Source organism: Artemia sp. Qi Xiang Cuo, chromosome 21 (assembly GCF_049724085.1).
Source record: "Artemia sp. Qi Xiang Cuo chromosome 21, ASM4972408v1, whole genome shotgun sequence".
NCBI lineage: Eukaryota > Metazoa > Arthropoda > Branchiopoda > Anostraca > Artemiidae > Artemia > Artemia sp. Qi Xiang Cuo.
In genome coordinates, this window is record NC_142814.1 from 12,356,683 (window position 1) to 12,378,652 (window position 21,970).

Genomic DNA, 21,970 nt, shown 5'->3' on the forward strand with positions numbered 1-21,970 from the left:
CTTTCACCATGTCTAGTATAATTTTCTAGTAATTTCTCTTTAGCTATAATTTCTCTTTACGGTATTCATATCTGTAGTCTCGGATTAAAAATAATTTACAATCGGTCTGAACAAAAAAAGCCTTTTCAGTTCCTTTAAGCCTCACTTATTATCGAAAATATTTGCATTCCTTTGGCTTCTAGGAATCTGATGTTTATCCACTTGCCATTATTTGATAATTGGTTTAGATTTTGAAGGAGATAGAAATTGTCATGTTTATTTGACCGTGGTTTAACGTGGAGCATAGTCACAAGTATGCAAGGTTGGTGGCCTTGTCTGAGGCCTTTCTCCGTTAATCATAAAAAAAAAAACTTAACAACCTAACAACTTAATTGTCTTAAGATTCTAGTTTCTCTCAAAGAGAATGGAAAACAAGATCACCAGCTATTTAATATGGGAGATAGAGATGAAGAACTATTAACGCTACTTGTGGCGTAGTGCCACTGGCGACCTCATGAAAAAATAGATACTTTCCATGAAAGTTGGGTATTTGAGATGATTAAACCATAATGCGATAGGATTAAAGCTGAAAATTGAGTCTGCACAAACTAGACCTGGGGTAACATGGGAAAATTTTGATAGGTTAAGTAGGCTAGTTGATTTTAAGATCCTAGGCCTACTGGTGTAACATTTTACAGTTATGGCATACCTGAAGGATATATCGTAATGAAATACAACTAGTAACTCTAGATTCCTTATTTTATGCTTCTTTTCAATACAATAGTCGTTATCCTGACAATGCACCCCCCCCCCCCTAATGGATCCATGCATAGCCCTAATAATATATTTGTTCGTTGTGGTTTTCATGTTTTGATGCGTCGTAGAAAGGCTAAATCCTGTGCAGACTAACAGACAGTTTAACCTGGGTGATTGATTGAATATTCGATATTAATAGTAATAAAAAAACTATTTTAGATGATTTAAACATTTGAATAGTAATGGAAGCAAACATGATAATCTAATTAATATAAAGAGACAATAAAGAGACTATATATTGTAAAGTAAGAATTTCATTGGTATTTTCGAAGACCGCACTGCCTTTCCATGACGTACAAATAACAGTTCAATAGAGACAAATCCTTTTATTAGACAGCAAAAGCAATAACAAAATCTCTGAATATTTCGAGCACACACACAGTGGCCGTCCTCAGAAGATAAAACTATCAGATATGTGCTGAGGACGGTCACTGTGTGTGTAACCGAAACATCCAGAGATTTTGATGTTATTTTCACTGTCATTTGTTTACCACTGAGATCCTTGACGAAATATCTATTTTTGTTTGATGATTCGCCACTTGATTTCCATATTGAAAGAATTTTATACAAAAGAAAGTGTTGATGAAAACAAACTGCAATTTTTTTTCAATGTTATAATGATAAAAGAACTGCTTTAAATATATTTGTTCTTTGCAAAATGTATCATGTTCAGAAAAAAAAAAAAAAAAAAAAAAAAAAAAAAAAAAAAAAAAAGTCATTCATTTCAATGACTCGATTTCGAAATCGTTGTACAATTGATTGGATATCGAACTTCCTCTAAGACTTACAACTTTTATTGCTTATATTGCGTATGGTCCCTTTTACTTTTGTATTCATCCGGCAAGACTTTTGAATAAAAAAAAATAATAATAATAAAGAGTTGTTTTTAATAAGAAGATTAATGAAAATTTATTGCGTATCAGACAAATTAAATTGAATTGATTTATCAAAATATGATGGTATATAAAAGAACTTCTAAAACTTTTGGGCGTTGTTTTTAATGTTTTAACGATAAAAGAAAAAGGATTAAAATACATTTTGTTTTCAGTAAAGCGTATCATATTCAGTAAACAAATCTTTAATGTCTGGATTTCCAAGTCTCGCATAATCGTATATGGATCTTACTTTTAAATTTTCCAGTTTTAGTGTTAGTATTGTATTTGGTCCATTTCAAAATTCACTTTATATCCTTATTTAAAAGATCTTTATCACTCAGAGTTTGAAGTACAGTTCAGATGCCTTTGAGTTTGGAATTTTGTAAGGAAAGAGACTAATTTTCAAAAGAAGCCGTTTCTGTGCTCTTCAATGACACGTGGAATTTCGACTTCGTACTAATCAATATATCGAATATATCAAAGCGGATCAAGTCCATTTTTGCCTTATCCCAATGTAGCTGAAACTCAGTATTTCTCAGATTATTTGTGAATTAATGTGTTAAGATAATTTGAGGCTGCTATGGTCATGTGAGGCAAAATAATAATAAAAAAAACCCACCACAGGGATATTCAGAGGTAAAACCTCTGCCCCCCTGAAATCCTAGATTTTCCTAAAATTCTGCGCACTTTTATTGAAATATTTAATAATATTTGTTTTTTATTAATATTGGACCTTCCCTGACGGCTAATTACATCCCCGCCCTCTGTTTTTTTTTGTCAATCCCTTACATTTTGGAAGACACTATTTTTTGTGTTATCATTCAATTACATTAGGACCCCCCCTCCTTCCGTCCAATATTATCTAAAGCTCCTTATTAGTGGGTTTAATTAGGGCCGAATGAATTCTGTACCTTAGGCAGCATATGGACGAAATATGGATAGTAGATTTTGCCATGTCTTGATTCATTTAAGACCAACACAGGGACAGAGACAGGTTTAAAACTTCTCCCCCCCTGAAATCCTAAGTTTCCGGAAGTTCTGCGCACTTCTTATTGACATTTGCAATAGTATCTGATTCTATTTGTTATTGAGCCTCTCCAGATGGTGTAATAACCCCCCCCCCTTTCCCTCTGGATTTTTTTGCCCTTAAATTTTGGAATTCTTTCTGTATTATCATTTAAAAACACAAAAAATGGTTTGCCTCCCCCCTCCTACTGATAATAGCTAGAGCCCCTTCTTAGTCGGTATAATAAGAGTCAAATGAATGCTGTACCTTATGCAGCTAAATTATGTTTTTTTTTTGTATTTTTCATGTTCATCACCGACTCCAAATTATTAAAACTGATTTTTTCCTTCTTAAAAACAGACAATTCTTTAATACAATTGTTGTCGCCTGCACATCGCGCATACGGCAAATTAGATAAATCTTTTCGTAATCAGTTGCTCCACCATTCCCGTATTTTTTGGGGTGACCTAAAAAAAATCAACTGACACCATTTTTCTAGCTGAAAAAATCAGCTAGAAAAGTCCCACATGACACCAATAAAATATTAATGGTTGATGCACTGTCGTTCTGGAATTTATTTAGTCGAGAAAATGTTGTTGGTTTTTTCGCAGAGATTGTGGAAATATATTTAGCACAAAAAAACTCTAGCAATCGATTTTGCTGTCTGGAAAACTTAATTCCTGTCTTCCCGTATTTTTTGGGGTTTCCCCAAATTCCACCGCAAGAAAAGATCGAAATTTTAACGATTTATGTTTTGTGTTAACGCTCGTGTGTTTTCAAGAGTTAATTTTGGGGAAATTTAGGAGAGCCTAATTTTCTTTTTGAGAGATTCGGGGAAACTCCGATTTTTTCGGGGTTTTCCCTAATTCCCCCGAAGGAACATTTGGCTCTCCAAAAAATCTCTGAAAATCACCATTCAAAATATTTTAACCATCTTTGTTGCGTATTAACAGGCGTGTATTTGCGGGCTTTATTTTAGGGAAGATATATAAGAGCCCAAGAATTTTTCTGGTTTCCCCAATTTTTTATCAAAAGAAAAACTTGGCTCTCCCAAATATCACTCAAAATTACCGTTGAAAACATTTTAACGATCTGTCTTTCGGGTTAACACTCGTATATTTACGAATGTTGTTTTAGGGGAGATTTAGTAGAGCCCAATTTCCTTTTTTGAGTTCGGGAAGACCTCCAAGAAATTCACGTACTGTGGAAGCAGTGTTAAAAGTTCACTGATTCCTGTTTTGGTATTTTTACAATGGGAAAACAACTTTTCATAGTTAAAGGATTCAAATTCTATATATACTCCCATTAGAATATTTTATGTGGGGTCAGGGGTGGTTCATTAACAGATGCTTTGATATTGTTTTCTGCATAGTATATACGTATATTTACGTGCATTAGAATTAGTCGAGTGAGTTTTGGGAGGAGCATAAACATATTAAGAACTTAGATTCAATGCCATATCTAAGGGGGTGTGTTACTGGGTTTAACCCCCCGCCCCTCCCTCGGAAGTTTTTTTCCTGAAAAGTAAAAACGTAACAAAATGCATATAACCAAATTTTTGGGGAAGCATAAACAAATTAAGAACTTTGATTCAATGCTATATCCAAGAGGACGGGTTACTCTGTTTACCCCCCCCCCCCCCGAAGTTATTTTTCTGACAAGTAAAAACGTAACAAAATGCATATAACCAAATTTTTGAAGTGTATTTTTTTTTAAATTTTAAACCTCTTCCCCCCTCTCGAAAAAAGATGCTGGATGCGCACTTCATTAGACTAATAACTTTTTTTTTTAATTTGGTTTTATATTCAATGTCCTGAAACTATTTGTCCTTTAAAATCATGCGTATTTTGCTGCTCTGATATTATCGTACGATAATCGTATTGGAGAATGTAGTCAATTTTAAGATGTCCCTGCCCATGGAGAATTTTTTTTCCAAAAAGGTTTAATAACTTGGATATTTTTGTTTTGTCGAAAAATTAAGAGTCGAAAAATTAAGAAACATTTTTTCTCGAAAGTTTTTAAATTAAATTAAAATTACGATAGATATGCATAAATGTGACATCGAGCAAGATCTTACTGTGATAAAACTCAAAATGATGACTCAAAATGATGACAAAGTCGATGATTTATTGGAGGGATAGTTGCCCTCCAATCACTTTCGACTCTTAAAAAGGGCATTAGCCACTCCAATTTCCAATCAAATGAGTCCTTTTCCAAGTTTCTACGACAACTCCTTCGATACAAAGTGCCCGGGTATGGAAAAAAAAAAAATTGTGCGCGCTGCCTATGATACCTTGGAACAGATCCACCACACCCCAACGCACCATGCGTAGTTCATACTGTGACTGTGATAAAACTCATCATGTGATCTTACTGTGATAAAACTCAAAATGATGACAAAGTCGATGACTCTTTTTCTCTGCTTTCAAAATTAGCTTTTTTAGATCTTGTCGAATGCCACAGCCATTATATTTGAGATTTCGATAATAAGTCGTCGAGATATCATATTCCTCTTACTTTATTTTTCTAATTTGTGTTTGTTGATTTGTTACTATATTATTCGTATTTATTTCCGAAAAAAAAAAGTTTAAAATTAACTTTTTCTAAAAAAAAAAAAAATCGATATTTCTGTACTTACGAAGTCTATACACAGAAACTGCGATATGTGAGGTGCAGATGTTATTTTTACATCTGCACCTCAGATGTACCTCATGTTCCTCACCTCAGATTTACATCATGCACCTCAGATGCAACAGAATATTATTTTAAAAATTATTTTTTATGATATTGGAGCTTTTTATTACTATAGGAAAAAATTAGGCTCTTGGATCTTTCAGTATCAAAATTTGGCCAAAATATTCTTACCATTTCTTCATTTCTAAAAACTTTCAAATTCTCTTACCATTTTGAAAAAAAAAGTTCTTGGAACTTTCAGTATTTATTTTCATGTGTGAAGTATTGTCAGGGATAATTTGGCGAAATTTTGCCTAATTTTTCTTACCATTTCTTTATATCTAAAAAAATTACATATTTCCTTAACATGGCGAGTAAATTAGGCTATTTGAAATTACAGTATCTATTTTCAGGTGTGAAGCCTTGTCGGAGATAATTTGGCAAAATCGACAACAGATAAAAGATTCTGAAAGGCTGAGAACTAAATTTGCTATTGATCCACCAGGGTCAGTGGATATTCTGCCAACTTTAAACACACAAATTACGCAGTTATTATCCTCTTTGGTCACTAGGTAAGTTTGGTCACTAGGTAAGGTCACTAGGTCAAATTTCTAAATTTGAACTCATAAGCTTTCTAAGGTAAACACATCCTCACAATCATGAACTACGTTTTATCTCCGATCTACCCAAACTTTTTTGCACTAAAAGCTCCATGATTTCTAGATTCTACTCACGGTTAAATAGTAAGGTTTACTCAAAAGATATTACGGATTGCCATGCTAAGAAAACAGCGTATATACAATGTAGCCTATTGGTAATGACTTGATAATCAAATTGAAACTTTCAAATCAAAATGTGAATTTCAACTTGGAGATGCATCTTTTTATTATTTATTTTTTCCGGTGTGAGAATATTGTGTTTACCTGCCAGTAATTAATAAATTCAGGTATACCAGATAAAGAAAGAAAAACGAACGAAAATGGGGTTTTCAAAGGCCAAATGAAAATACTGACAAAACACAACAAAGCGAATATTTCGAGGGGATAAACTCCTCTCTTCTTCAGCGCGAAACGAAATTTGTAATTAAATTTGTATTTGTGATTAAATAAAAAAACGAGTTTTTTTTAAACTGAAAGTAAGGAGCAACATTAAAACTTAAAACGAACAGAAATTATTCCGTATCTGAAGGGAGGTTTCTACTCCTCAACACCTCGCTCTTTACGCTAAAGTTTTTTGGTACCTTTGGAAAGCCCTTCTTATTGTTTTGTGACCTTTGTGTTTCAGGAGTCGTTTTTAAAGAATTTCGACAAAATTCAAACTTCAGCGTAAAGAGCGAGGTATTGAGGAGGAGACAACCCCCCCCTTCAGATACAGAATAATTTCTGTTCATTTTAAGTTATAATGTCGCTTCTTACTTTCATTAAAAAAAAACTTATTGTTTTTTTAAATTTAATTTCTGATCATTTTTGAAATAATACTGGGAGATCCTGTGCCCCTTCATGGAAAAACTCTTTTCCCCCTTAAAAAATACCTCCATGGAAAGATCCTCCCACGTAACTCTCTCCCCCCCCCCTAACTAGAAAAAATCTCCCTGAAAACGTCTGTATACTTCCCAATAACCAATACTATATGTAAACAATGGGTAAAGTTCATAGCTTGCAGCTCTTCCCTCGGGGATCGTGGGGGATAAATTTGTCCTCAAAGACATTGCTCTTAGATGTTTCAACTATGCTGAACTAAATATTTGTCTCAAAATTATGATCGGGTGAATTTGGGAAAAAATGAGTATCAGAGGGGGCCTATTCGCCCTCCAATTTTTTGGTCACTTAAAAAGGGCACTGAAACTTTTAATTTCCGTTCAAATAATCCCTTTCGCAATATTCTTTGACTACTGGGTCAGTATGATCACCCCTAAGAGAAAAAAAAAAAAAAAAAAAAAAAAAAAAAAAAAAAAAAAACACGCATCCGTGATCCTTCTTCTGACAAAAAATGCAAAATTCCACATTTTTGCAGATAGGAGCTTGAAACCTCTACAGTAGGGTTCTCTGATACGCTGAATCTGATTGTATAATTTTCATTAAGATTCTATGACTTTTAGAGGTTGTTTCCTCCTTTTTTCAAAAATAAGGCAAATTTTCTCAGGTTCGTAACTTTTTACAGGTAAGACTAAACTTGATGAAACTTTTATATATAAAATCAGCATAAAAATTCGATTCTTTTGATGTATCTAGTGGTATCAAAGTTTCGTTTTTTAGAGTTGTGATTACTATTGAGCCGGATCGCTCCTTACTTACAGTTCGTTACTACGAACTGTATGAAATGTGAAAGTGTAAACTACGTAATCAAGCAGTTCTTGGTAGCATACTGTAAGTAAGGAGCGATTCTTGCGAATAGTAACCAAAACATAAAAAAAATGATAGCCACGATGAAATTTTAATACATCAAAAGAATCGGCGTTTTCAAATTTATTCCAGATATATAAGATCCATTATGTGTCAAATTACTGAAAAAAGTGTCGAACTCGTGAAATTTGCTGAATTTGTAAAAACGGGGAAACACCTACCGGAAGGAGGATAGTTTTGATGAGAATTACACCATCAAATTCACCATATAAGAGAAACCTGGCAAATAAGTTTTACCGCGAAATTTGTCCTTGAAAATAAGGCTCAAGGCTCCTCAAATTTAGTTGCCAACCTTTTTTCTTCTTCTTTTTTTATTCAATTTTTATGCTAAAAAAGGCTCAAAACGGAATGAGCGAAAAGACATATCTTCAGATGAAGTAACTCTAGGCTCCTTAAATCTAAACGCCAACCTTGTTTCTTCTTTTTTCAAGAATAAACATACATCTCTTAGAAAGGATCTTTCATTTATTTTCCTTGCTATTAAAAGCGATTTATAGAGATAACTTCGTGGTAACGAACTGTATGGAGTGACATATACTAATAGTAACCAAAACTCTAAAAAACAAATTTTGGTTACAGTATTTCAAAGAATTCGAGGTAGCGAGCTGTAAGTAAGTAGAGACTCAGCTCGATAGTAAACGAAACAAAAAAAGAGAATTTCGGCTACAATATGTCAAACAGTTCGATGTAACGACCTTTAAGTAAGGAGGGACTTGACTCGATAGTAACCGAAACTCTAAAAAGCAAAATTTTGATAACAATAGATGCATCAAAAGAATTAGCGAAAAATTGCCTGATAAAAATTCTGATTTTTGAAAAAGAGTGGAAATACCTCAAAGAGTCAAAGAATCTTAGTGAAACTAGCACCATCAGACCCAGCGTATCAGAAAACTTAACTGTAGAGGTTCCAAGCTCATATCAGCAAAAGTGTTTTTTTTTATTTTTTTTTGGCAGAAGACAGATAAAATGGATGCGTGTTTTTTTTTTTCCCTGGGGTGATCATATCGAACCAATGGTCCTAGAACATCGGGAGAGGGCGCATCCGAACGGAAATCAAAAGCTCTAGGTGTTATTTTTAAGTGATCAAAAAATTGAAGGGCAATTAACCCCCCTCCAACGCTCCTTTTTCCCCAAAATTTATCTGATCCAAGTTTTAAGATAGCTATTTTTCAGCATAGTTGAAAGATCCAATTACTATGCCTTTGGGGGTTGCAAGACCCCGCACAGCCCCTGGAGAAAGGGTTGTAAATTAGCACAAAATGAAAAAAATAGTAGAGAAGGAAAAATGAGGATAATAACAGCCAGTGAAAAATAGAGGAAATATTTAATATTTCGTCTATTACAAAATATATTTATTAATATATATTATAAATAATTTCGCATACATAAAATATATGCAAATATTTCGGTTGAGACCTCCGCTTGACCGTCTTCTGTTCAAAATAAAATAAATTAAAAATACAGATTAAGAGTCCACGGGACAATATAAAAAAACAAACCTTAAAACAAACAATACACTTAAAAGAAGCCGGTCGAGCGGAGGTCTCGACCAAAATGTTTGTATAGTTTTCGTTTTGTGGTAACAGACATTATTTGCTGTAAGTTATGAAATTTTGTCCATTGTTTATGCCTAATATTTGTTATTGGGAAGTATGCAGATACTTTTTGGAGGGAGGATTTTATGCTAGCGGGTGGGTTTCCATGGGGGAGTTTTCCGCGAGGGGAAATTTTACACTGGGGGGATTTGACAGAATTCTGGTACGAAATTCTATTTAATTGTCTTACTTTCTTTTTTCCATCTCAATTTTGCACGTGGAGATGTTCCGGGGGAATTGTCCGGGTGAAATTTTCAGCGGTTTTGGAATCGTTTGAGGGATTTTTCAGTGAGGGGGGGGGGGATTTCCGCCGAATTAATTCTCCATGGGAGAATTTTCTGCAGGAGGAATTCTTCACGAGGGAATCTCTGCGGAAGCAACTTCCCAATAGGGGGGGGGGGATTTCTTGGGAAAGTTTTCCACGGAAAGGGGGTTTCCGAAGTGATTGGAAAAATGATTAGAAATCAAAGTCTTTTTCAAATGAAAGTATGCTAAAGAGAATTTTTCAGGTAAAATCGCTCGAAGGAAATTTTACGGGGGAATTTCCAGCGAGGATGGAAATGTCCAGAGGGAATTTTAGGTGGGAGGAACTTTACACGGAGGAGTTTCCCCCGAGGGGAGGGAATTTCTTATGGAGGGGAAGTCGGATTTACCGGCCGTATTTGAAAAACGATCGGAAATAAAATAAAAACAAACAATTTTTTTCACCTGAAAGTAAGGAGCAACAATAAAACCCAAGAAATTATTCCGTATGTGATTGGGTTGCTCCCCTCCTTGATACCTTGTGCTTTACGGTAAAATTTGATTGTTTGTCCCAGAACGACTCCTGAAATACAATTAATTAAAATAATAAGCTTTTTTAAAAGTGCTAAAAAATTAATGTTAATAGCAAGGTTTCGGGAAGGGGGGTAACCCCTTCACATACAGAATAATTTTTGTTCATTTTTGAGTTTTAATGTTTCTCTTTAATTTCCGTTGAAAAAACTTATTTTTTTTTAAATTTAATGAATCAAAAGAGTCGACTCTTAATAATAATTCCAAACATATTGAATTTCATTGTGTTTTGATTCAGCGAATCAGAGAACTCCAATACCGAAGTTTCATTGCGAAATAAAGATGACCTGGCCTAGAGCTTGTCTGTGAATAGTGAAAGCACGAAATTGTGCTTTCACTAAAATTATATGAAAGCACGAAAATTATAAAATTATATATAATTTTATATAATTATAAAAAAATTTATATGACAAAATTTACAAATGCGAATTCCTTCCGCCTCGCGGAATTGAACCACAGATCTTCCAAACTCCAAGACTCGACTTCTTCCACTGCGCCGCACAAGGTAACTAAGCATTTCATTTTGTAACAATATGATGTAAATATAGTGAAAACAGGTATGTTCTTGCTCTTGTATTTATGCAGTCATCAGGCCTTGTTTTTTGTACTTATCCGCTTTATACCGCATTAAGCCACTAAAAAAAGCGGGTGTATCCATAAATTAATTCTAGTGGCGAGGGGCTATGGAGCTAAGATGAAAAGTTTTTTTTTTTTTTTGGGGTCTTTTCTAGTTGTTTAGTCTAGTTTGTCATGAGAATGTGTTTTGTTTTTCGAACAAAAAAAAGACAACAAGTGAGAAAGTTCGGATTGTAAACATAGATTATGTATATAGTAAAATCATCAATTTTGTATGGGCATAGTCTTGCAACAAAGTCGGAAAGTCAGCTTTAAGAGTTAAGTTGCAGATGTGTTGGCAATGGTTTTGAGGTGTTACCACCTCAAAGGTGGTAACACGTCAAAGGTGATTACGTTTATATAACCTACCTCAAAGGTGAGTTATAAAGTAATAACTCACCTCAAAGGTGAGGTTTTTCTGAGAATTAAAAAAAAAATCAACTGAAAGTAAGGAGCAACATTAAAACTTAAAACAATGAACGAAATTATTCCATAAATGAGAGGTGCCGCCCCTTCCTCATTTCTCTTTACGCTCAAAGTCTCAAAGTTCTTTAAAAATACTTGTCGTACAAATTCAACGACCCTTGTGTTTGAGGAGTCGTTTTAAAAAGATTGGGACAAAAAGTTAAAGTTTGGCGTAAAGAGCGAGGTAAAGAGGAGAAGGCAATCCCCTAATATATGAAATAATTTATGTTTGTTTTATTTAATTTCATTTAATTTAATTATTAATTTTATTTAATTATTTAATTTAATTTGTTTTATTTAATTTCTTATGTTTGTTTTATTTTATTTAATTCTAGAATGAAATCATCCACTTGTTGACCAATTTTACGAAGAAATTGACATAATTCTTACATTTTCAAGAGACAGAAACGGATATCCGTCTGGTTTTAGCTGCTTTTTTTTTATTCAAAAAAAAAAAAAAAAAAAAAAAAACTGTTTCTGAAGCTATTAACTACTGCTGGGCCTGTCATCCGTCGAACTATCTTTTGTCTGTTGAGCCGTATGTTAATGAAATATATTCCTCTAGTCAAAATGAAGGGGTACAATAATTAAAGAAATACAATCATTTAAATTATCATGAAATTAAATATATAAAACTATAACAAAATTATAATAAAATCATTAATTTTATAAAGTAAAATTATAATAAAATAGTAAAAAAATTAAATGATATTATTTAATTAAATAATGACTAAATAAATTAACATGTTTATAAGTTTGCAGGAGAGCGAAAATGATATTTTAGAGAAGTATTTTTATTGCTTTTTGCTTGAGGTTTTAAATAAGAAAAACTTAAAAAAACTGTTTGTAGTTGAATAATTTAGCTTAATTTTAATTTATATTACATAATGCTCATTATTTAAGAAATAATTTGATTTTTTTCACAATCATAAAGCTTTCGATCTTGCATGAAGTAAACATGTCTCAATAACCGCGACAATTGGATAAAGATCTACTCCTTTTTTAAGACATTTTTTTACCTTCGCTAAACTACATTAGAAATGTAAAGCACCTTCAGAAATGGGACAAGTGAGTATTTTTAATTTTCTTTTGGTTTCAGGCTTTATTAGGTTTTCCTTCAAATGTTCCCCTCACCTTAACTATTACCTATTGAAAATTAAAATTATAGTGTATAGTTGAATTATATAACTCAATTTTAATCTATATTACATAATATTCGGTATTTAATAAGAATTTGATTTAATTTTCAATCATAAGCTCTCCAATCTCCCATTAAATAAACATATCTCAATAAGTGAAATAATTGGATAAAGATCTTACAACGTTTTTTTCAATCTCCTTTGAACTACTCTTCATAAGTCGACACACATGTCGACACCCCTTGCAACTCCTAATTGCGGCACCTCTGCCGCTACAACTTTGATGTCATCCAATGCTGTTTGATAAACTAGTTTTACTTCATTGAAATGCTTCCTTTTTAGTTTTTTTTTTAATTCCTTACCTCCTGTGCCTCCGTAGGCACCCAGAGCATTGACAAAGAGGTGCCAGTCGTCCCTCAAATGGGCTGCTCCCATAAGGTCTTCCCAATGGGGTTGTATGGACGTATTCACGTTGAGAAGGTCCCTCTGGTATGTTCGGCGTAGTATGTTCTTTGGTCTTCCCCTTCGTCTCGTTCTCGTTGGTTGCCTTGCCACTGGAGGATGGACTTTGGTGTTCGATCGTCTTTCATTCGTACAGCATGTCCGAAGTATTTCCATCTTCGGGTCCTGAACATGTCGATGACGAGAGGTTGCCCAGTAATTTGGTGTATTGTCTGGTTCGAGGGATGTTGTGTCTAGTTTATGTTGAGGATTCTTTGCAGACAATTGTTCTCAAACGCTTGGAGTCTCTTCTCTTGCTGGTGGTTTAACTTCCAGCATTCGCTTCTATACAGCATAACTGGGAAGAAATTGCTGTTTTTTCATTCAGGAATAGAAAAAGTCACAGCGGCCCAAGTCTGGCAAATACTCGGAGTGAAGAACGGTAATCTCACCGACAAGGCCGTGTGTTTATAGGCGTTGTTATTAGGGAAGAACCCTTCAAACAATTCCCAGAGCTTTTAGCGTTCTCTCTCTGTGCATCCTCTCAAAGAGTGTATCCAGGATTTTCGTTAAGTTGGGGGGGGGGAGGGGTATTTTTCGGGGGGTAAAAAACTTCAAATAGTGCATCAATAATTTGTTCATATGTATTTTTGTTACATTCTGATGAGTCGATGAATTTTTTTTTTTTTTGGGGGGGGGGGGGGGGTTAAAACCCCAAAACCCCATTTGGATACGGCCGCAAAACTTACAAACAGAAAAGTGATTTAGATAGCTTGACCAAAAGGTAGGCTACGCATTATTGGTTCACAATTCAACAAACATCCGGGTGCGTTCAATATGCCTGTTTTTGGGCATATGTGTATATAGGCAACCTTTGTTTGTGGGTATTGGGTAGATTGCCCTGTGTATATTTGTGATATACTATAAAAAGAATATAAACATGAATTTTAGCTTTTCAGTATTTTTCTTATCGGGTCAACTGCCTTTGAATTGTTAGCTTTAACTTACCAAAACATCTTTTTTTTGTAGTACTAGTTTAAAAAAAAAATATATATAATATATAACAAATGATGTGCCGTTATTTATATAATGAAGTGGTTAGAGTCTTATGTTTGATTTGAAACTTTCTTAGTGTCAATCTCGCTGATGTTTTATATTCTCTTCAACTTACGAACAGTCAATTAAGCGAGACGGTTTTTCTTTGCGAGGGGAAGGGGGGCAGAGAGGGCACTTGCTTTGCGCATAGAAATTTAAGAGGTGCAAAATATCAAATAAATAATCTAATGGTTATAATCGTTTTGTAATTTTTTAAACTTTATTTTTGTTAAAATAAAGTAAGAGGGTGCAGTTAATAAATGAAAATAATAAAATAATAATTGGAATGGTCAGATTAAAATAATTACTAATTATTAGATAATTAAAAAAAATATTTTTAAATAACTAAAAAATAGATTATTAATTAATTGGTAAATAAAAAATAATTTTTGTCGATAAATGAAAATTTTGTTAAAATTTGACTTAAAACTGTTCGGGAGACAGAGGAAGGGGTGCTAATCAAAATTTTGCCCCGGGAGTAAGCAATGTCAGAACTATTACATAATTAAGCTAAAGAATTTGATACTTTGATATTGTTTGACGTTTTAAAGTTTTGATACTGTTGTACACTTGCAGTTTCATAATAATTTCTTTTCAGCACTTTCATCATAGAAAAGCAACCGCCTCAAGTTATGAAAACAAATACAAGGTTTACGTCTTCTGTCAGACTGTTAGTTGGACCCAAATTAAATGTTCACATGTCACCTCCTCAGGTATTAGTAATCTTTGTTGTTTTTTTAGTTTAATTTTTTTTTCTGTTATTTATTAATTTTTGTTGTTTATTTATTTGTTAAATAAAATAAATATATTTACTTAAAAAATAAATATATTTATTAGATTGATAAAAGTTAAATAAATAGAAAACTTGGATAAATAAAAAATAAAGTAAAAGTTAAATAAGTAAACAATTTTTATAATTAATTGTTATTTATTTGTTGTTTTGCTTATTTATTTGATAAATAAATGAACATATTTATTTAAAAAAAACTATATAAATAAATAGATATTAATTTGTAAAAAATAAATCAAAATTTAAGTAAATAAAAGTTAGATAAATAAAAAAAGTGTTTGTTTATTTATTCTGTTTTTGGTATTTATTTGTTATTTATCTATTTATTTTATTTAGTCGTATGTATTTCCTTTTTTTACAATATTTTTTCCTTGGAAATAGGAATAAAAAAACTTTGTTTTTTCTCCCTGCTTTAAAAATAATTAATCATAATTATGTCCCGTTTTATAACTTTTTGGGGCTGTTCAGCTTCTTTTTTTTCTGTCACGGGAGTGACAGGGGAGGGATTACTCCCTCCTCTGTCAAAGAGGGGAGCCTAGACAAAGAGGGAGCTCTGCGCTCCTGCCCCATCTAAATTGTTTATAATTTACCTTTCCTGCTAACATTTGTTCTAATATAGAAGTCGTCGATTTCTTATGTTCTTTTAATTATCCCTTAATTTGACCCTTACTTTTTAATTTGGCTCTTTGAAGTTTTATCATTTAGATTGGCAAATTTGCGGTTTTTTGGGAGTGGGGGGGGGGGTGAGTGTACAGCAAAGCAATGGTTTATCATTTGATTTTCTTTTCTACATAGTTCTATTTTTTTTCTTAAAATGTTTCTCTCGCTCTTAAAAAAAAAAAAAATATGTGTTATTTGATGAAACTTGTAATGAATTTTTTTTTTTTTTTTGGGGGGGGGGGGGGGGATGATGAGGGAGCTACAAAGAATTGGCTTATTTTTCAATTAAAAATTTGATCCTTCGATTTCCTTTATTACATATTACACTTTGTCTTCTTAAAATATTTCTTTCGGTCTTTAAAATAATGTGTTATTTGATGCAACTTGTAATGGCCTTTTTTTTGGGGGGGGGGGCATGAGGAAGCTTCAAACTAATAGCTCATCTTTCAATTAAAAATTTGTGGAAAAAAAAAGTTGTGGAAAAAAAAAGTTAATTTTGGACGAGAGTGGAGATCTTGGGTCTTTCGAGTATTACCAAGAACTAGTGTGTACAAGACACAGTTTATATAATTAGCAGTATGATCTTTCCCTATCTCACCCATTATAAAAACCCGGACAGAGGTGCGAGTGCTCCAGAGAACGTATAAACATAAGCGGCATTAGATCTTTTCACGGGTAGACAAAGAATAATCACCTACGGAACAAGTACTGACAAAACCACTTGGCCGGCTCAACCAATAAGTGGACAATAAGTGCACAAATAAGTGGGAGGAGCTTTTTGTTCGCACCGAGAATGAAGAGCCAGAAATCATCTGCGGTAAACTTACTGGATAATCTTTATACTGTGCTGAAAATGTACCAAATATAAACTGTGGGAATAATAGAGAAAACTTTTCATCCATAACAGATTCGGAACCTTTCTTCTCCATCCTCTTGATTTTCCTCAGCTGCATATTTCTATAAAAATTGAGTATAAAAGTATTTGCATATTAAAAAAAAAAAACAATTCTAAAATCATATTCTGAAAACAAATGCATGTACAAATGTTTAAAAAATGTATGCTTTGTAATTCAAAAGAACCTAGTCAAAGAAGTGTGTTTTCGTAATAGACCAAACTTCAGCCGAAAACTCTCACAGGAAACTTTTGCCACCTGGAAATTTAACCACTATATTCTGAGGGGGGGGAAGATTGCACCCCGTGGATATATTTTGAATTGGATTACAGGCGGTGTCTTCATATGAAAAAGGTTAATAATTTGATTGATTCCTGCAATTGGCAAATACAACTTACTTTCTGGCCGTTTTTACGGCTTTTTTTTGTAAGAATCACCTATAATATGGATCTCTTCTATTTTCTTTTTTATTGTTCTGAATTTTAAAGCTTTTATTTGTGCTTCAGCTCAATTCCTTCGGGAATTAATGATTCGTCTCTTCACGTATGCGATTTTCAATGAAATAGGATTTCAAGTGTCTGCTTTTGCCTAGGTCTCCGTGTCGATAATCAGCGAAGCACAGGCGAATATTCTTTTGAAAAATGATAAAATGGCCAAAGGAGATACATCAGGAGAAATATTGAATAATACTGGATCAATGGAGTATCATAAATCAACAAGGCATCTGTCCGTGCATTTTCGGTAGGTTAAATTCTACTATTTTTCTTTTAAAAAGTAAAGAGAATATAATATGTTGTAATAGGTTATGCAACTGATACGCTAACTGGTTATCCAATAGCAGTGTTCCTTGGAATAAATAATAATCAGCTATTCGACAATTTATAATATCAGAAATACCCTGTTTGGACAACAAATTCTCAACTTTTTGTGGCTAAAATAATTTCATGTCTAGGGATATTTTAATTGATTCTAAAATTGTTGTTAATCTATCTTATTGAACGACCAATAATTTACTCTAAAAAATGGTATTATAGTTTTTTATTATTAAAATTGGCATGCTACCACTTTCTGGTGTGAAGAAACGATCTAGATAGGCCACAGAGGTGGCCTTATTGATGCACGGGGCCTTGTGCATGCGCCATAGTGCCGGGCTGACGTCGTGGTCATAATGTAGCGGGAAGAATAATAATGTAGCCTTCAGCGGGAGCGGTAACAAAGGGATTGCTAGGGTTCAGCGGGGACGTTGTGGTCTGAATAAGACGGCAGATAATTCAATTAAATTCAATTTTTTTTTATTTAAAAAGTTAACAACTAAATTACTATTAATAATAATTAGTAATAACTTATTAATAATACTAATAATAATTACTAATAACTGCAGATAATTCAATTCAATTTTTTTTTATTTACAAACTTAACTACTAAATTACTACTAATAATAATTAGTAATAACTTATTAATAATACTAATAATAATTACGAATAACTGCAGATAATTCAATTCAATTCAATTTTTTTTATTTACAAACTTAACAACTAAATTACTACTAATAATAATTAGTAATAACTTATTAATAATACTAATAATAATTACTAATAACTGCAGATAATTCAATTCAATTAAATTTTTTTTTATTTACAAACTTAACTACTAAATTACTGCTAATAATAATTAGTAATAATAATTACTATAAATAATAAAAATAATAAAATAGTTAAATAAATAAATAATAATAATAATAAAATAGTTAAATAAATAAATAATAATAATACAAATAAACAAGTAAATAATAAAATAAAATTAGTAATATAAAATATATTGTAATATAAAATATATTGTAATATAAAATATATTGTAATATAAAATATATTGTAATATAAAATATATTGTAATATAAAATATATTGTAATATAAAATATATTGTAATATAAAATATATTGTAATATAAAATATATTGTAATATAAAATATATTGTAATATAAAATATATTGTAATATAAAATATATTGTAATATAAAATATATTGTAATATAAAATATATTGTAATATAAAATATATTGTAATATAAAATATATTGTAATATAAAATATATTGTAATATAAAATATATTATAATATAAAATATATTGTAATATAAAATATATTGTAATATAAAATATATTGTAATATAAAATATATTGTAATATAAAATATATTGTAATATAAAATATATTGTAATATAAAATATATTGTAATATAAAATATATTGTAATATAAAATATATTGTAATATAAAATATATTGTAATATAAAATATATTGTAATATAAAATATATTGTAATATAAAATATATTGTAATATAAAATATATTGTAATATAAAATATATTGTAATATAAAATATATTGTAATATAAAATATATTGTAATATAAAATATATTGTAATATAAAATATATTGTAATATAAAATATATTGTAATATAAAATATATATTGTAATATAAAATATATTATATTATATATATATATATATATATATATATATATATATATATATATATATATATATATATATATATATATATATATATATTTTTTTATATATATATATATATATATATATATATATATATATATATATATATATATATATATATATATATATATATATATATATATATATATATATATATATATATATATATATATATATATATATATATATATATATATATATATATATATATATATATATATATATATATATATATATATATATATATATATATATATATATATATATATATATATATATATATATATATATATATATATATATATATATATATATATATATATATATATGAGTAGAGTAGAATATTTTTATTTATAACACGTACATAAATAAATGTCACAAAACAGCGCACATGCCTGGTGGCATACTTTAGCGCTGAAAATATTGCCAACGAAAATACACAGCCATTTTCTAACTAAATTTTACAACAACGAAAAAAAAAATCCTGATGAAAAAAATGCTTAGCATGTCATAAGATATTTCTTCACCAGTCTTAGAAAATGTCGCTTGTTGCTACATTCTCGAACTGATGCGGGAATTGAGTTCCAGATTTTTGGGCCAATGTGACGGATGCTGAATCCCGCTCTCGATGTCGGGCGAATTTCGCACGAAAAGTCTGAACGATACGTAGTAGGATAATTATGAAATTGAGAATTAGTTGAGAAAATGCCGGAGAAATTTACAGGTAAATTACTATATTGATAATCATGACAAATACTAGAGATATAAATTAAATGAAATTGGTCCAAAGAGAAAATTCCTGAAGTCCCATATAGGTGTCTAACTGAAGTTCTGCAATCAATATTAAAAAGAATCCTCATTGCTTTATTCTGAAGTATTTGAAGAGATTTGAAAACAGACGTAAAGGTAGATGCCCAACCCTAAATGCAATATATAAAATATGGGTGGACGAAATAATAATAAATATATTTTATAATAGATTTAGTAAAAAAGTTACAAAGACGAGTTAGCATGCAAATATTTCGTGAAATTTTTAACGACAGTGTTTTTACATAATTATGAAACGACAAATTTTCATCTAAAATAATCCCAAGATATTTGAACTGATCCACCCGTCTTAATTCAAGACCATTCAAAAAAGAGAGAAGGTATCTGACACTACTGATCCAGTTCGCGAAAATAACATATACTGGCATTTTTTTTCATTAAGAGCTAGTAAATTCCTTGAATACCAATCAGATACAGTTAGTAACGTACTTTCGAGGTTCTGGAAAAGAACTGATAGGTCCCGGTGAGAAGCAAAAATTACTACATCATCAGCAAACATTATAATTTTACAAAGAGGCAAAACTTCTGGCAAATCATTTATAAAAAGAATAAATAGAATAGGCCCAAGAACAGAGCCCTGAGTCACTCCGTAATTAATTGGAAAAGTTTCGGAACAGAGATCACGAGATTTATCAACACAATCTAGTCGTCTCCCAGAAAGGTAAGATGAAAAAAATTTAACAGCTTGTGTTGAAAACCCATAAGACTTTAGTTTAAAAAGAAGCAACGAATGATTTACGGTGTCAAACGCCTTTGCGACATTAAGAAAAATTGCCAACGCTTGTTGACCATCATCTAGTGAATCATTAATATTTAGTAAAAGCTCATGAATTGCCAGTTCAGTTGACTTTCCTTTTATAAAACCATATTGAGACGTGTGTAAAATCTTACTATCAAATAAATATTTTTGTAATTGACTATTTGCAAGTTTTTCCAAAATTTTGCTTAAAACCGAAAGTAGAGAAATGCCTCTATAATCTGAAGGGTCAGTTGAACTCCCAGCTTTAGGTAATGCTATAACATTTGCCTTTTTTAAAAGTTCAGGAAAAACCCCATGCATAAGTGATAAATTAAAAATATGTGCCAGCAAAGGTGAAATGCTTGACGCTATTTGCTTTACGGTTTGAGCCGAAAATCAAATTCGTCCTTAGAAAAACTCCGTTTAAGCTTCAGAATAACTTTTTCAATCTCATGACTTATATATATATATATTTATATATATATATATATATATATATATATTTATATATATATATATATATATATATATATATATATATATATATATATATATATATATATATATATATATATATATATATATATATATATATATATATATTTATATATATATATATATATATATATATATATATATATATATATATATATATATATATATATATATATATATATATATATATATATATATATATATATATATATATATATATATATATATATATATATATATATATATATATATATATATATATATATATATATATATATATATATATATATATATATATATATATATATATATATATATATATATATATATATATATATATATATATATATATATATATATATACATATATATATATATATATATATACATATATATATATATATATATATATATATATATATATATATATATATATATATATATGACTTATTACTAATAGCCACCCCAAAAAAGATACCAAAAATCACTTGCGATAGGGCTGCTACTTACATTTTTCTTCAAACAAATAATCAATCAAAGTAAGCAATAATGACTGCGCAACGACGAAGGGTGCCGCATGCGTTCTATTGCTTATAAGTTAGTCTTCGCGCTGACAGTAGAGTTTGCGCCGCTGTATTTTGCCTTATAAAAAATGAATGTATAACGTGGGTTAATTCGCTTCTACACTGCAGTAAAATATAACGTCAACTCAGTTAGCTGAATCAAACATTTCGTGGTAACGAACTGTAAGCATGGAGCGACTCGGCTCAATAGTAGCCGAAACTCTAAAATACGGAATTTTGATATCAATAGATACATCGAAAGAATCAGCTTATAGAAAGAATCGGTATAATACTGATCCCAAATATCAAGTTTAGTGGGTACTTGGGCATTATATGGGCCTTTCTAAAAAGTCCAGTTTGGTTACTGATAATGAAATAAAATAAAATGAGTGAATATATAATAGTTTATAAAGAAATTTGGGCTATATATTTGCATAGTAGGCGGGTGGGGGTAAAGTATAGCATATATAAATATGAAACCTAACATTGGTACCTCCCCCCCCTAAACCCCCAAATATAACAGTTTAAATATCATTAAAACAATAAAAACAAAACTAT

The 21,970-nt window shown here is 30.8% G+C and overlaps 1 protein-coding gene across 2 annotated transcripts in view; it reads left to right on the plus strand.

The window, feature by feature from the left end:
• Stat92E (Signal transducer and transcription activator Stat92E) overlaps nucleotides 1-21,970 on the plus strand; it is a 176,938-nt gene that overhangs the window by 95,952 nt on the left and 59,016 nt on the right. For both annotated transcript variants that reach the window (XM_089106763.1, XM_089106762.1), the window contains exons 8-10: nucleotides 5,763-5,921; nucleotides 14,534-14,648; nucleotides 16,871-17,019. In XM_089106763.1, the coding sequence (XP_088962889.1) occupies nucleotides 5,763-5,921; nucleotides 14,534-14,648; nucleotides 16,871-17,019 (423 nt within the window). The remainder of the gene's footprint in view (nucleotides 1-5,762; nucleotides 5,922-14,533; nucleotides 14,649-16,870; nucleotides 17,020-21,970) is intronic.